This window comes from Procambarus clarkii, chromosome 11 (genome assembly GCF_040958095.1).
Source record: "Procambarus clarkii isolate CNS0578487 chromosome 11, FALCON_Pclarkii_2.0, whole genome shotgun sequence".
NCBI lineage: Eukaryota > Metazoa > Arthropoda > Malacostraca > Decapoda > Cambaridae > Procambarus > Procambarus clarkii.
Window position 1 is genome coordinate 16,804,528 of NC_091160.1, and position 14,951 is coordinate 16,819,478.

Genomic DNA, 14,951 nt, shown 5'->3' on the forward strand with positions numbered 1-14,951 from the left:
AGGCCGTTTGCTGTTACTTCCATTCTTCCCTTTAACTTACAAAATATTATACCCATTGTTTCGTGTTCTGTCTTGTGTTGAAAGTTTGTTTTCACCTCATCCAAAACTGTTGTAACATATCACCTCACCCAAATGCAGGTATAAAAAATCGAAGATGTGTAAGCTCTGTTCAGTTATAGTTGTGTGTGTGTAAACTAAAGTCTTTGAAAGTGTAATAAGTTTTACGAAACGCGCTCAAGTGTCGCGTCAGACTAGAAATAAAAATGAATTTTGGAGAATTGATTTTTCAGTTACCATCAACAGTGAAGAAAAATATAAGACACATTGAGAAAATTCGTGTTAGAATTATTAATCTTACTTTTTCGGTCATATTTAATAATATATGTCTACAGGAAAGACTGCTACCAAAATATACTAATATATATATATATATATATATATATATATATATATATATATATATATATATATATATATATATATATATATATATATATATATATATATATATATATATATACTTAAACTTGGAACACAAGTGACCAAAAAAATTGAAGAGGGCAACACAGTAGGGGCAATTAGGTTACTTACCAGCGAAGACACAATCGCCCCTAGAAATACCGCTACCACCAACTCGCTGAGAGAGAAGCACCCTCCTAGAGTACCATGTGAACCCACTGCTAAGGACACAAATGTCCCAGACATGGGACCTCTATTCCTCCAAGCGTCAGAGGTATACAAAGCCATCATGTCATTTCCGCCAGGCTCGGCAGGGTGATACACTGGAGTAAGACCTCAGCACCTCAAGGAGATGGTAATCCCAGTTCTCGGAGAAGTTGCCGAGACACTATTGTCAGAGGTCACGAAGTTTGTCAACGACTGCCTCTCTGGGTTGATCCCAGATACAATTAAACCCTTTTTCTTTGCAGTATTCCTATGTGCCCTCAAGAAGAAAGATGGTGGAGTCAGACCCATTGCCGTGGGTAACACACTTCGGCGCCTTGTTGCTAGGGCAGCTGTCAGAAAAATTAGCATAGACGCTGCGACGATGCTTCGACTCCATCAACTAGGTTTTGTTGTTCCCCATGGCTGTGAAGCAGCAGCTCATGCAGCACGAGCCTATATAAAGCACCTCCCAGAAAATAAGGCATTAATTAAATTAGACTTTAAAAATGCCTTCAACCAGGTAAAAAGGGATGTGGTACTGGAAGCAGTTCGAACAAGCTTTCCTTCTCTACTCCCCTTCGTCTCAGCAGGGTACAGTAGGGAATCGACGCTGCTGTTTGGGGAACATGAAGTTGTTTCTGCAGAAGGTGTCCAGCAGGGAGACCCACTTGCCCCTTTTCTTTTTTGCATGGCTGTTAAAGAGGTCACAAGCAGGTTGACCAGCGAACTCAACATCTGGTTCCTGGACGATGGCACCCTGGCAGGGACACAGGAGTCCCTGCTAGAAGATCTACAGCTGGTGAAATCTAAGGGAGAGGAGCTAGGACTCACCCTAAACCCATTAAAGTGTGAAATCATCTCATCTAGCCAACCAACCATAGATGCAGTGCGAACCATATTGCCAGGAGCCCAAGTGATCGCTCCCACCGACAGTGTGCTGCTAGGGGCACCTCTGGGCTCGAGTGCCATTGAGGTAGTCCTCGAAGAAAAGCTGAACGACCTGAGGAGGATGGAGGGAAGAATAGGGGCTTTGGACGCCCACGATGCTTTGTACCTTCTCACAAGGTGCCTGGCTTTGCCCAGACTGACCTATTTCCTAAGGTGCGCTCCCTCCTTCGACAGCCCAAAATTAACAGAATATGACACACTCCTAAGATCAATAACCGTGAAAGTGTTAAACCTCTCCCTGCAAGATGACCAATGGGACCAAGCAACGCTCCCAGTTAGACTCGGGGGGATAGGTATTCGCAAGGCGACACAGTTAGCATTGCCGGCATTCTTATCCTCGACCAGTGCAACAGGTGAATTAGTTAAGGAAATACTACCGGAACACCTAAGAGGCTTCATTGGGATTCATGATCCCAAATTCGCGGAAGGAGCCGGTCAGTGGGACACTCGTGTCAACTCTCATCCTCGACCGACTTTTCCAAATGACTGCAAACAGTCCAAACGGGATAGCCCCACATCCCAGTGCACATCCATTGGTGCACTGTCTTGAATTATCTGGTTTGGATCCTTGCTCGGCCTTGTTGTGTATCTATAGATTGGTCTCTGGCTGGCCAGGCCAGTGGCATTGCAACAGACGTTGCATGGCCAGTCCCTGATCAACCAGAAGCCAGCTATGAAAGTCTTATATTGGAACTCAGCAGTTCCATGGTCATGTGGTAGAGGGAGAGTCTTGGTGACTTCTCAGTATTTTCAGGAGCAGCTTCCCTTCACATGGTCTGGGGGAATCAGGTCACCGACCTCCGCTAGTATATTTCCTTGACATCATAGACCTATCTGACTTGTATACTGCATTGTTATTGGAGTAGACAGTTGTTCTTGCCTGCTATTTGTCCAATCGTATTCTAGATTATTGGACAAAGGGAAACGCTAGAAAAGGTACTTGGCTGTATTAAGCCTCATTCTTCTCTAGGCGTTTACGTTGAACGCACGTGCATTACGCTAATAATTGTCAAATTAGTATCGATCACCTCAAGAAACTCCTAAAGACGTTAAACGTACTACGATTGATGTCAAGTTAACTGCCGATAGCCTCAGAATCGCGACTGCATAATTTACTTGATTCATAGACCCAAAATTGAGTATAGTAGAGAAGGACTATAACCATGTTCCTGCTGATCAGTAGTAACACACTGAAGCCAAGAGCTATCTGGTATCATCTGTTTCATCCATGTACAAAGTGAAGGGGTGTGTTGGAAATAAACCAACATATAATTACCATTGTGTGCTAGGCATAGCATTTATTAATCCTACTGATTTGTAGAATTAACAGAAATTAATTTTTTCCCTCTGCGCGTCATTTACCAAATTATTCCCACTTAGAATGGCGGTATTGCATCAGATTACACCCAGCAGAGGTATAAATACTATCAACATGCCAGAGAATTGAATAATATTCTCGACTTCTGTCAGTATTCTTTACAAGAATTACTAACTGACAATATAACCGCTAGTGATCTAATAACAACGTGTTATCAGCCAAAAGATCCCTACATAACAGTATATCTGTTATCTTATATCAACATGGAGGAAGCAGAAATTTCTCTCTATTTCTAGTTTAGTAAGGATGCTGTTCATATTAATTACTATTTGACGAGAATTTAAATAACATCTAACTCCTTATAATTGCAACCCCAGTCTCATTAATATCAAGAATATTAAGTAGAATATTCATAAGAAGAAGATTTTTCCGTTTCTACTGAAACATAAGCACGCATGCGCTGGTCGAGACGGGTTGAGGGAGGAGGAGGGAGCGAGCACATTGTGTGACTTGCTTTCAACATTACCTTGAGTGAGCAGCGTCATTATTTACTGGGGCACATGTGACCGGCCTTTGCAGTTAATTGACCTGGAGCACGTTAATGAGCGGACCACAACGATTATTGTGACTGCTGTTACTCCATCAGCGATCCTAGGATCGTATCGGCGAACAACAACACGGTTAAGTGGCGATTAATAGTTATACGAACCTTCCTATACATATTTTAGCCCTTAGTTTGTCGTTAGGACGTGTTCCCTCCTCTAAATACAAGTGAGTCCCCAGTGAACGAATTTACCCTCTTTCATGCTTGATAATTGCGTATTTAATAGGGTGTAAGTAGAATCTACATTTTATTGGAGTTGCAGAGTGTGTGTACTCTGTCTGAGGAGAGATCAACTCCCACGCCATGCTTGTTGGACGCATGTTCTAGCAGGTTCCAGACGACGCCACCCCTACAATCGTGCTACTGTTCACTGTCACAGCTAAGAGGCTGAACCTAATTTAGTTCTCTACTAACCTCTTAACCTGTGTAAACTGTAATAATTTTTTATTGCATAAGCCCCATAAATTTTGGGCATATATTTCTTGTCAGTTACTAACACATTGTTAGAAACAATTATTTCTGTCGTGCTGATTATAGCATTATTTACCATTGATTAATTTATGTTCTATTGAGATAATTGATTCATTGAACATTTACTTAATTTCTGATTTATATATTTCTTAGTAAATTTTACTACACCCTTGATGATGAACCAGCATCAATTAAGTGTACTAGATATGTATTAATTTTTAGTATTACCCCAATTTTGTTTGGGAACGTTTAACTCTTGAGTAATAATTATACTTACAGTTCATTAACGCCCTATAAATAATTCTTGACGATTACACCATTCATAGGCACTGGTATCTCAGTCCATTTATTGCTTTAGTTATCTGTTTCCCTTTCAGTAAAAAAAGGATGGTTCCTTCGAGTATTCCAATTTAACTAATTAAATATCATTATATTGAGAGTAAGATTTCCCACAGGGTGAGGTTATCAAAGTTGAGGTTATACGGATTACACAGATCGTTGCCGCTTGATGTCTAGAAGATATGGAGTGAATCTGTACTTGCTGCCCGATTTGTTGTGTTTTGTGAGTAAAACCCGCCCATGAGTGTTGCACCATAGTCAATGTGATTGGACTATAGTGCAACAAGTCTCTGTGCCAAAGTCCAGCTTCGGGTTAACCCGCCTGGTTAACTGCCTGCTACTTGTGCCTCTTACGCCTGCCTTACTGGTCTCTGGAGCTGCCACATGCCCCGCTTCACCAGAAATCTCGCACATTCAACCATATGCGGAAGATGGATGGACAGATGTATTGATAGATGTGCAGATAGATGGATATACAGATGGATATTGTGATGGTGTCCCACCCCTATAATTCTCCTAACCCAGCTTAAAGAGTGATATTTCCATAAACTGAGCGTTTTCTGATAACCAGGAAACATTTTCATATGTGTGAGAGTGTGGAGCGTTATGAGGTTGGTTGTGAAATTGCCATTTAAGTTTGATTATACAAGGGGCTTATGCCCTTTTGAGGCACAAGATGGCGCCGAGCCATTAGGTTTCCCGCCAAAGCGTCGTAATGCCTCCTGGCACCTAATTGGCCAGGTAAGGTCACGTGCCGGAAGTGACCAATGACGAGAGCCCTCGGGCGGTGCGACGTCACGATGCGGAGGGCTTCTGGGGCGGCTGGCGCCTGGGCGGGCAGAGTATGTCATGGACCGTCACAGAGTGAGGACGCTTTCCAGTGAGCTTCAGATCTAGAGGCCAGAGAGCCCCTACCAGTGGATTTAAGCATCGCTTTGATACTGCAGACATCCTGTGGAGTGCCAAGAAGCAAGGATTGGCCGGGCTAGAGTGTCAAGAGCTCTATTATCAAGAGTCTGTAGCAGGGATGAACGTTGGGCTGGAGACGTCTGAGACGCCCAGCGGACCACGTTCTACTTATCAAGCGAGTAGCGAAGGCCGGGCCGAATCTACTGGAAGTGAGGCACTGGGGAAGCTGTACTGGACTGCAAATTGGATCTACAGTGCCAGTGAGAGGAGGAGGAGGACGACAGCACAGGTACTGACTCCAGTACCCCGAGGAAGGGTAGGAGGAGGACCGTACCTGCCGGGTGTGAGGACGGCGAGGTTCCGCAGCTACAAGGACGACTGAGGAACTTGTGTGTGTGGGAACTGACAAGCGGAAGACCAGAAGCCAGGACCAGGAACCTCATCATCCCTCGCCAGAGGACGAGTCGGTTTCATAATGGAATGAAGTAAGGTAGATAGTTATCCCTCCCTTTACCCCTCTGATCTAGGCGAACTAGGATATTCTGTATATCGTGAACATTTCTTGTTATCATTTATTGTCTATGTGATAGTGTTAGGCTAGGAGCCAAGGAGCTCATGTAGACATGAGTTGGTGGTGGAACATAAATATGTAGATGCGGTGACGTTAGTGTATCTGGAAGTAGTGGCTGGTTTTCAAGAAGTCAGAAAAGAACTTTGAATCGTCCAGCTGACCGTGTTGCCAGAGGCGCGAGGTGTGTCCTCGCTGTCTGACAGTTGGATCCGGTCAGCTGATCATGTTGCCAGAGACGCGAGGTGTGTCCCGCCGTCTGACAGTTGGATCCAGTCAGCTAATCGTGTTGTCAGAGGTGCAAGGTGTGTGCCCGCCGACGGAAGAGTGGAACTAGTCAGCTGACCGTGTTGCTAGATACAGAGCGAGAGGAGTGTTGCTGCCGTCAGACAATTACACCTATATTATGTCCTTATTCAAGTGTATATATTTTCTTCGGTAAACTTTTAATCTTACCAATGTGTTTGAGTGAGCCTCCATTCTCTAGGGCTATTTTGAGTGAAACCATTTATGTCACCTTGCACTGCACACGAGATTGCATTCTTGATTTAAGATAACTAATGAGACCACTGACGTGTTGCTGGGACACGAGTATAAACACCCAGCTGGCGACCTCGAGCAGACCAGATATCTAAGAGAGAATGTCCCAGTGTCAAGACAGGCAGGGTCAGGTGTAATACAGGTAGACTTGAACCTCTCCACTCGCTAGGGGTATATAAAAGGCCAGCCCTTAGTGAACTGGGGAGCCCCAGCGCGAGCAGTGGCGCCTGGTACGGAGAGGTGAAGACCCATGGGAACGGCCCCAATCATATAAGGTAGGAAAGGGGAGATCCTTAACAATATACAGATATATAGATGAATATACAGATATATAGATGGATATACAGATATATAGATGGATATACAGATATATAGAGGGATATACAGATATATAAATGGATATATAGATATATATACAGATATATAAATGGATATGCAGATATATAGATGTCGATATTTTGGTGACATGATGCTAGTATGACGTCGAAATGTTACTCGAGTTACAGCAGTTGTCAAGGATGGTTGTACTGCGTTGATCTCCTGGAAGAAGAGATCAATGGATGGAGATCATCAAGAGATGGAGTTGGAAGATAGAGTTCCACACAGCGTGTTTGTGTGGGAACTCTAATTGTGTATTCCTTCAAGTGGAAGGAAGTAAGCAGCCGTTTCTGTGTGGAGCCTGCCAGACGACTCCATGTTCTCAAGTCATTAGTGGGGGAAGCTTTGTTAAGCAGTTCTAAAGCAATTTTTGTGGGCGGCCCTGTGTGAGCGCCCACACATCATAGTTTCTTTAGTAAGCTTGTTTAATCAGTTGTTAGATTAGCTACCAGTGTTTGATCGTGTGCCCAGCAATCATAGTGTACATATGTATATATAGAGTAGAGATTTTATTGAGCCAGTGAGCTAAAATAAGGAGTTAAAGTTAAAAGAACATGCTAGACGGAGGAGTGATACATCCTCTCTCGATGGAGATCTAAGGGCGACTGAGGAGCGGAGGCCCCCAGCATCGGCGGCTGGGGCAAAAGCTCACAGAGGTGTGTCAAGACATGTTTCCAGCTTGGACTCGTCCAGGTTGGGGGGGGAATACCCACCACAGTTGCATGGCGCTGTGCGGCGTCGGAGGGCAAGATTTAATGCTGGGGTATAGGTTTATTTCTTATGTTTTGTTAGGAAAACATTTTTATTGGCATGGTAATAGAATTGCAGGTTTGTGTGGGAGGAAGTTAATGGAGAAACTTCGAGGCTGGATAATACGTGAATGTTGAACTCTGAGGTGGAGCAGATCTCCATAGTGAGGAGTTGAACTTCAAACAGTGTAGGGGAGCTTCACGTTTCTTTGTGGAACCTGTGGAGGAGCGCCACTAATGTTGGCGTAGGACTTCGTTGTGCAGCAAATTGGGAGAACTGCAGAGGTGCCTTTACTGATTTTATAGGACCTAGATATATGCATTAGTAGTGAGCCTCTAGGAGCAGTACAGAGGATCTTGAGGACACATTAATGTATGAGGGGAGTGCTACCATTATTATTGTCATGTAAGACGCAGAGTATGGTGAGAGATGATTTCTTCTTTTGTTGGGGATACTTATGTAGATGTTCCAGGTATTTCAGCCCCAAGCAGAGTTTCAAATACATTAATGGTTGAAGATACATTACAGTTATGCCAGGTATTTCAGCCCCAAGCGGTGAGGGGGGTGGGTGGGGGGGGGGGATAGTAGGTTGTGACCCACGAATTGTGCAGCTGCCTGATATAGATTAGTTGGTGAAGCCAGGATATGATATTAGAATGCTAATGGGTTGTGGCAGGTTAGAGTATTGCATATAATATTGTATATTATATACAACTCAATATAATATTGTATATTATATATCTTTTATTATGTACGTTGTGTAGTGTAGTGTTACGTTTCTATATATTAATTGTTTTAAATGTTAGCTGGTTTTTGCTCTTGCTCTGGTGAGGTTCCCAGAAAGCGAGAGGGAGAGCGAGGGAGGAGAGAGAGAGAGAGAGAGAGAGAGAGAGAGAGAGAGAGAGAGAGAGAGAGAGAGAGAGAGAGAGAGAGAGAGAGAGAGAGAGAGAGAGAGAGAGAGAGAGACAGACAGATAGACAGAGACAGAGAAAGGGAGAGAAAGAGAGAGAAAGGGAGAGAGAAGAGAGAAAGGGAGAGAGAAAGAGAAAGGGAGAGAGAAAGAGAAAGGGAGAGAGAGAGAGAAAGGGAGAGAGAGAGAGAGAGGGAGAGAGAGAGAGAGAGAGAGAGAGAGAGAGAGAGAGAGAGAGAGAGAGAGAGAGAGAGAGAGAGAGAGAGAGAGAGAGAGAGAGAGAGAGAGAGAGAGAGAGAGAGAGAGAGAGAAATATAATAACAAGGAAATCACAATTACGGTATTTTGATTCCGTCGTAACAACGCGAAAATCATTTTGGGATTAATGAAGTGACTTGAACTGGCGAGTTGGTGACTCCCAGACACCTACCTTAACCCTCTCGGCCACACTTAGGATACAACCTTATCATCCCGGATTGTCAAGCCTGGTAATCTTTCTGCACCTGGTTTGTCCTAGCTTGACAGCCTGTCTAGCCTGTCAGATTGTATAGCTTGACAATTTGTCACGAATAGCAATCAGGCTAGCCTGACAATTTGCCTAGACCCAGTTTGTGTAGCCTGACAATCTATATGATTGTCTGTCTAGACTTCCAATTTGTCAAGCCTAAAAGCATGTCAAACATGACAGCATGTCCACCTTGAAAGCATGTCAAGCATTACAGCATGTCCAGCCTTGGAGTTTGTCCAGCCTCTCAGCCCTATATTTACCATGTCCTATTAGGTTGATTTATCTAAGGAAATAATAAATTTTAACCTGTGATGTGACGGGTCAACGTTTCCACCAGTCTCTGAACTCTGTCCACACATATTAAGCAAATCCGCACATCCCCCGCTTCGGCGAAATCTTTTCGTTTAATTAGGTGAGTAAATACGGCCTAGACAGTGTACGTTCCAACAGGAGATTCACCGAATCGAGATTCCACTGCATGTAGTTATATTCATCAAATGTATTCTTAAATTTAAGCTCTAAAATATTATTTTGCAGCAAGATTTCCCTACCTGGCTGTGGAGATTCCTTTCTGCTTCTCTGAGCTTTCCATTTAAATCCGCAATGATACTTCGGTTGGTTTCATCCTCCTTCATCAGAGCTGCTATTTTTCGATCTAGGATATCCTGGAGAGTAAAATAAATTGGACAATATTCGTGGTGTCATTATAGCATGATTTGTGGTTTTATATTTAATACATTAAAACAAGAGGCACCTTCAGCCTCACCTGAGTGTTGATCGCTCGACTGCCAGTTTCACTCAACATGTGTGTCAGGTAATCAACTTCCTTCTTGAGGGCAGCAATCCTTGTCGACGCTGTCTCCTCCATTTGCTTGCCAAATTAGTCAATAATGTTATAAATTATTTGAATATATAAATGATTACTTAATATTTTATTCAAACGCATCACATCTTGGATCAATTGATCAATATAATATATATTAGCCTTAGGGCTAATGTATATTTTATTAGGCCTATATATATATATATATATATATATATATATATATATATATATATATATATATATATATATATATATATATATATATGTCGTACCTAGTAGCCAGAACGCACTTCTCAGCCTACTATGCAAGGCTTGATTTGCCTAATAAGCCAAGTTTTCATGAATTAATTGTTTTTCGACTACCTAACCTACCTAACCTAACCTAACCTAACTTTTTCGACTACCTAACCAAACCTAACCTATAAAGATAGGTTAGGTTAGGTTAGGTAGGGTTGGTTAGGTTCGGTCATATATCTACGTTAATTTTAACTCCAATAAAAAAAATTGACCTCATACATAATAAAATGGGTAGCTTTATCATTTCATAAGAAAAAAATTTGAGAAAATATATTAATTCAGGAAAACTTGGCTTATTAGGCAAATCGGGCCTTGTATAGTAGGCCAAAAAGTGCGTTCTGGCTACTAGGTACGACATATATATATATATATATATATATATATATATATATATATATATATATATATATATGGAAGGGAGTACCACCTCTAGCTGGAAGAAGGGGGACCCATAGCCTCGGAGGAAACCACGCATAACGCATTAGAGGGAATGTTTAGATCCCCTCCAATACAGTTTCTGTGTGCTTTTCTCCTACCACCCCCTTCCTTTTTTATTTTTTGTGCTTTATTATGCATTTGATGGTTACAAGATATACATGGGTATATCTATATATATATATATGTCGTACCTAGTAGCCAGAATGCTCTTCTCGGCCTAATATGCAAGGCCCAATTTGCCTAAGAAGCCAAGTTTCCCTGAATTAATATATTTTCTCTAATTTTTTTCTTATGAAATGATAAAGCTACCCATTTCATTATGTATGAGGTCTTTTTTTTTATTTGAGTTAAAATTAACGTAGATATATGACCGAACCTAACCAACCCTACCTAACCTAACCTTACCTATCTTTATAGGTTAGGTTAGGTTAGGAAGCAGAAAAAGATAGGTTAGGTTAGGTTAGGTAGGTTAGGTAGTCGAAAAAACATTAATTCGTGAAAACTTGGCTTATTAGGCAAATCAGGCCTTGCATAGTAGGCTGAGAAGTGCGTTCTGGCTACTAGGTACGACATATATATATATATATATATATATATATATATATATATATATATATATATATATATATATATATATATGTCGTACCTAGTAGCCAGAACTCACTTCTCAGACTACTATGCAAGGCCCGATTTGCCTAATAAGCCTAGTTTTCATGAATTAATTGTTTTTCGACTACCTAACCTACCTAACCTAACCTAACCTAAGTTTTTCGGCTACATAACCCAACCTAACCTATAGAGATAGGGTAGGTTAGGTTAGGTGGGGTTGGTTAGGTTAGGTCATATATCTACGTTAATTTTAGCTCCAATGAAAAAAAATTGACCTCATACATAATGAAATGGGTAGCTCTATCATTTCAAAAGAAAAAATTTAGAGAAAATATATTAATTCATGAAAACTTGGCTTATTAGGCAAATCGGGCCATGCATAGTAGGCTGAGAAGTGAGTTCTGGCTACTAGGTACGACATATATATATATATATATATATATATATATATATATATATATATATATATATATATATATATATATATATATATATATAATATATATATATATATATATATATATATATATATATATATATATATATATATATATGTCGTACCTAATAGCCAGAACGCACTTCTCAGCCTACTATGCAAGGCCCGATTTGCCTAATAAGCCAAGTTTTCATGAATTAATGTTTTTTAGACTACCTAACCTACCTAACCTAACCTAACCTACCTTTTTCGGCAACCTAACCCAACCTAACCTATGAAGATAGGTTAGGTTAGGTTAGGTAGGGTTGGTTAGGTTCGGTCATATATCTACGTTAATTTTAACTACAATAAAAAAAAATTGACCTCATACATAATGAAATGGGTAGCTTTATCATTTCATAAGAAAAAAATTAGAAAAAATATATTAATTCAGGAAAACTTGGCTTATTAGGCAAATCGGGCCTTGAATAGTAGGCCAAAAAGTGAGTTCTGGCTACTAGGTACGACATATATATATATATATATATATATATATATATATATATATATATATATATATATATGTCGTACCTAGTAGCCAGAACACACTTCTCAGCCTACTATTCAAGGCCCGATTTGCCTAATAAGCCAAGTTTTCCTGAATTAATATATTTACTATAATTTTTTTCTTATGAAATGATAAAGCAACCCTTTTCTCTATGTATGAGGTCATTTTTTTTTATTGGAGTTAAAATTAACGTAGATATCTGACCGAACCTAACCAACCCTACCTAACCTAACCTAACCTATATTTATAGGTAAGGTTTGGTTAGGTAGCCAAAAAAAGCTAGGTTAGGTTAGGTTAGGTAGGTTAGGTAGACGAAAAAACATTAATTCATGAAAACTTGGCTTATTAGGCAAATCGGGCCTTGAATAGTAGGCTGAGAAGTGCGTTCTGGCTATTAGGTACGACATATATATATATATATATATATATATATATATATATATATATATATATATATATATATATATATATATATATATATATATATATATATATATATATATATATATATATATATATAATGTCATACCTAGTAGCCAGAACGCACTTCTCAGCCTACTTTGCAAGGCCCGATTTGCCTAATAAGCCAAGTTTTCATGAATTAATTGTTTTTCGACTACCTAATTTACCTAACCTAACCTAACTTTTTCGGCCACCTAACCTAACCTAACCTATAAAGATAGGTTAGGTTAGGTTAGGTAGGGTTGGTAAGGTTCGCTCATATATCTAAGTTAATTTTAACTCCAATAAAAAAAAATTGATTTCATACATAATGAAATGGGTAGCTTTATCATTTCATAAGAAAAAAATTAGAGAAATATATAGAAAGAGAAATAAAATCCGGGTTCGATTCCCGGCCGGGGCGTAAACAAATGACAGTTTCTTTCACACTGATGCATCTGTTCACCTAGCAGTAAATTAGTACCGTGGAGTTAGGCAGCTGCTAAGGGCTGCATCTTGGGGATGTAGGTATGTGTGTGTTAGAGAGAAATATATAGTAACCATAATAGAGGAAAAATATAATTGATTAGAAAGGCGGTGTCCAAGAGCTACGATAGCTCGATTCTGCAGGCAGAAATACAAATAGTATATCCACACTTCATCTCCACAAGAGTGGGCCGTGTGTCTACACATAACAGTGTCCAACAAGCCGATGTGAGAAATGTTTGAAAAAAAAACATTACAAATAAAATAGGTCATCCAGGTAATTATTATAGTATACTCAGAATTGTACCTCAAATTGTACCTCAGAACAGTAGGGACTTACTTGCTGTTGCGAGAATTTCTCCTCACTTTTTCTCAATTCAATAGACATGCGCTGAATTTCCTTCCCCATTGCATCAATCGTCTGCTTCATGGCAATGTTCTTTTTCAGGAGTTCTGCCTCGGCAGCCTGCTGCTGATGCTGTGCAGTCAACATATATATTTTAACAATGTTAAAGAGGAATATATTTGTAATTATATTCTGGTAAACAATCCAGAGGTTTCATAATCCTATCACTTGATGTTCATTGTTTCAATTGGAGTTATCTTAACCATCTTAAGGTGGGTGCCTTTTATGGCTAGGATAGTAGTTAAGGCTAAGAGCTGTTAGTTGATGGGTAGATAAGACTAGGAGGTGATGGTTAAGGCTAGTTAAGGCTAGGTGTTAGTTGATGCGTAGAAAAGGAAACAAATTAACAATATTAAAAATAATAGGTCTTCCTGTGCAAATGTTAAAGTGTATTAGTTTTTTGTGATTGTGTGCAGTCATTCTGTAAAAGTGATGTTCATAAAGTTTAATTTTTGTGAAAGTGCATTTTGACTCGTGCAAGAGTATATGCATTGTGTGATATTTGTGCAAATACTATATTTTGTATACATATCATATTCGTGTGTAAATGGCATATTTTGTGTATAAATGGCATATTTTGTGTATAAATGGCATATTATGTGTGTAAATGACATATTTTGTATGGAAATGTCATACTTTGAACATAAATGCAATTTTGAGTATATATGTGTTTGCTTTATGCTATATGTTTCGATTTGGTGTATTTTTAGTGTTTGTACAAGTTTAATACTTTGTGTGTATGGTAATAAATTATTGTTATATCTTAGTATAACTATTATCTCAACTTATTATTGAAGCTGAGTTTTATTATAATGCAACATAAACACCCTGGTGTAACTATGCTAACAATAACTAGGTGAATATTTAAGCATGTAAATAAAATATCTGGTGTGTTTGAATATGTAAGGGAAGTTAACAATATTTTTGGACTTATTTGAATATTACGGGCACCTTGCTGATTGTCAAGTATCAATATGAATTAACAGGGTAAAAATGAAAGATCTATTGGGGTGACTGAGCTGTTGGGTTACTGAAATCCTGTTCTTAATACGGTTTAGGGATTAATATGGTATAAATTACATCTAACTAAATGGGTAATGGAAAAAAACTGGCTATTGCCTAGGCATGTATAGGTTGTGGAACATATGAATGTATATATGTATGTATATGTGTATGAATTTATGTATGTATGTATGTATGTATGTATGTATGTATGTATGTATGTATGTATGTATGTATGTATGTATGTATGTATGTATGTATGCATGCATGTATGCATGTATGTATGCATGTATGTATGCATGTATGTATGTATATGTGCGACTGTTTGTTTGGAAACAGATTTGCTGATTTGAGGATCGAAATTAAGACTTTGTGTAAATTTCAAGGTCTAGGAATGATTACCCTAGGAATGTTTACCCCTAGGAATGATTACCCTGGGAATGATTACCCTAGGAATGATTACCCTAGAAATGATTACCCTAGAAATGATTACCCTAGGAATGATTACCCTAGGAATGATTACCCTAGGAATGATTACCCAAGGAATGATTACC

General features: G+C 39.5%; 1 protein-coding gene across 1 annotated transcript in view; it reads right to left on the bottom strand.

Annotated features, from left to right (window-relative positions):
• LOC123758542 (uveal autoantigen with coiled-coil domains and ankyrin repeats) overlaps positions 1 to 14,951 on the bottom strand; it is a 196,957-nt gene that overhangs the window by 94,750 nt on the left and 87,256 nt on the right. Inside the window, exons 9-11 of the mRNA XM_069322922.1 lie at positions 13,330 to 13,467; positions 9,676 to 9,780; positions 9,461 to 9,574 (exon numbers count right to left, since the gene is read on the bottom strand). Coding sequence (XP_069179023.1) covers positions 9,461 to 9,574; positions 9,676 to 9,780; positions 13,330 to 13,467 — 357 coding nt within the window. The remainder of the gene's footprint in view (positions 1 to 9,460; positions 9,575 to 9,675; positions 9,781 to 13,329; positions 13,468 to 14,951) is intronic.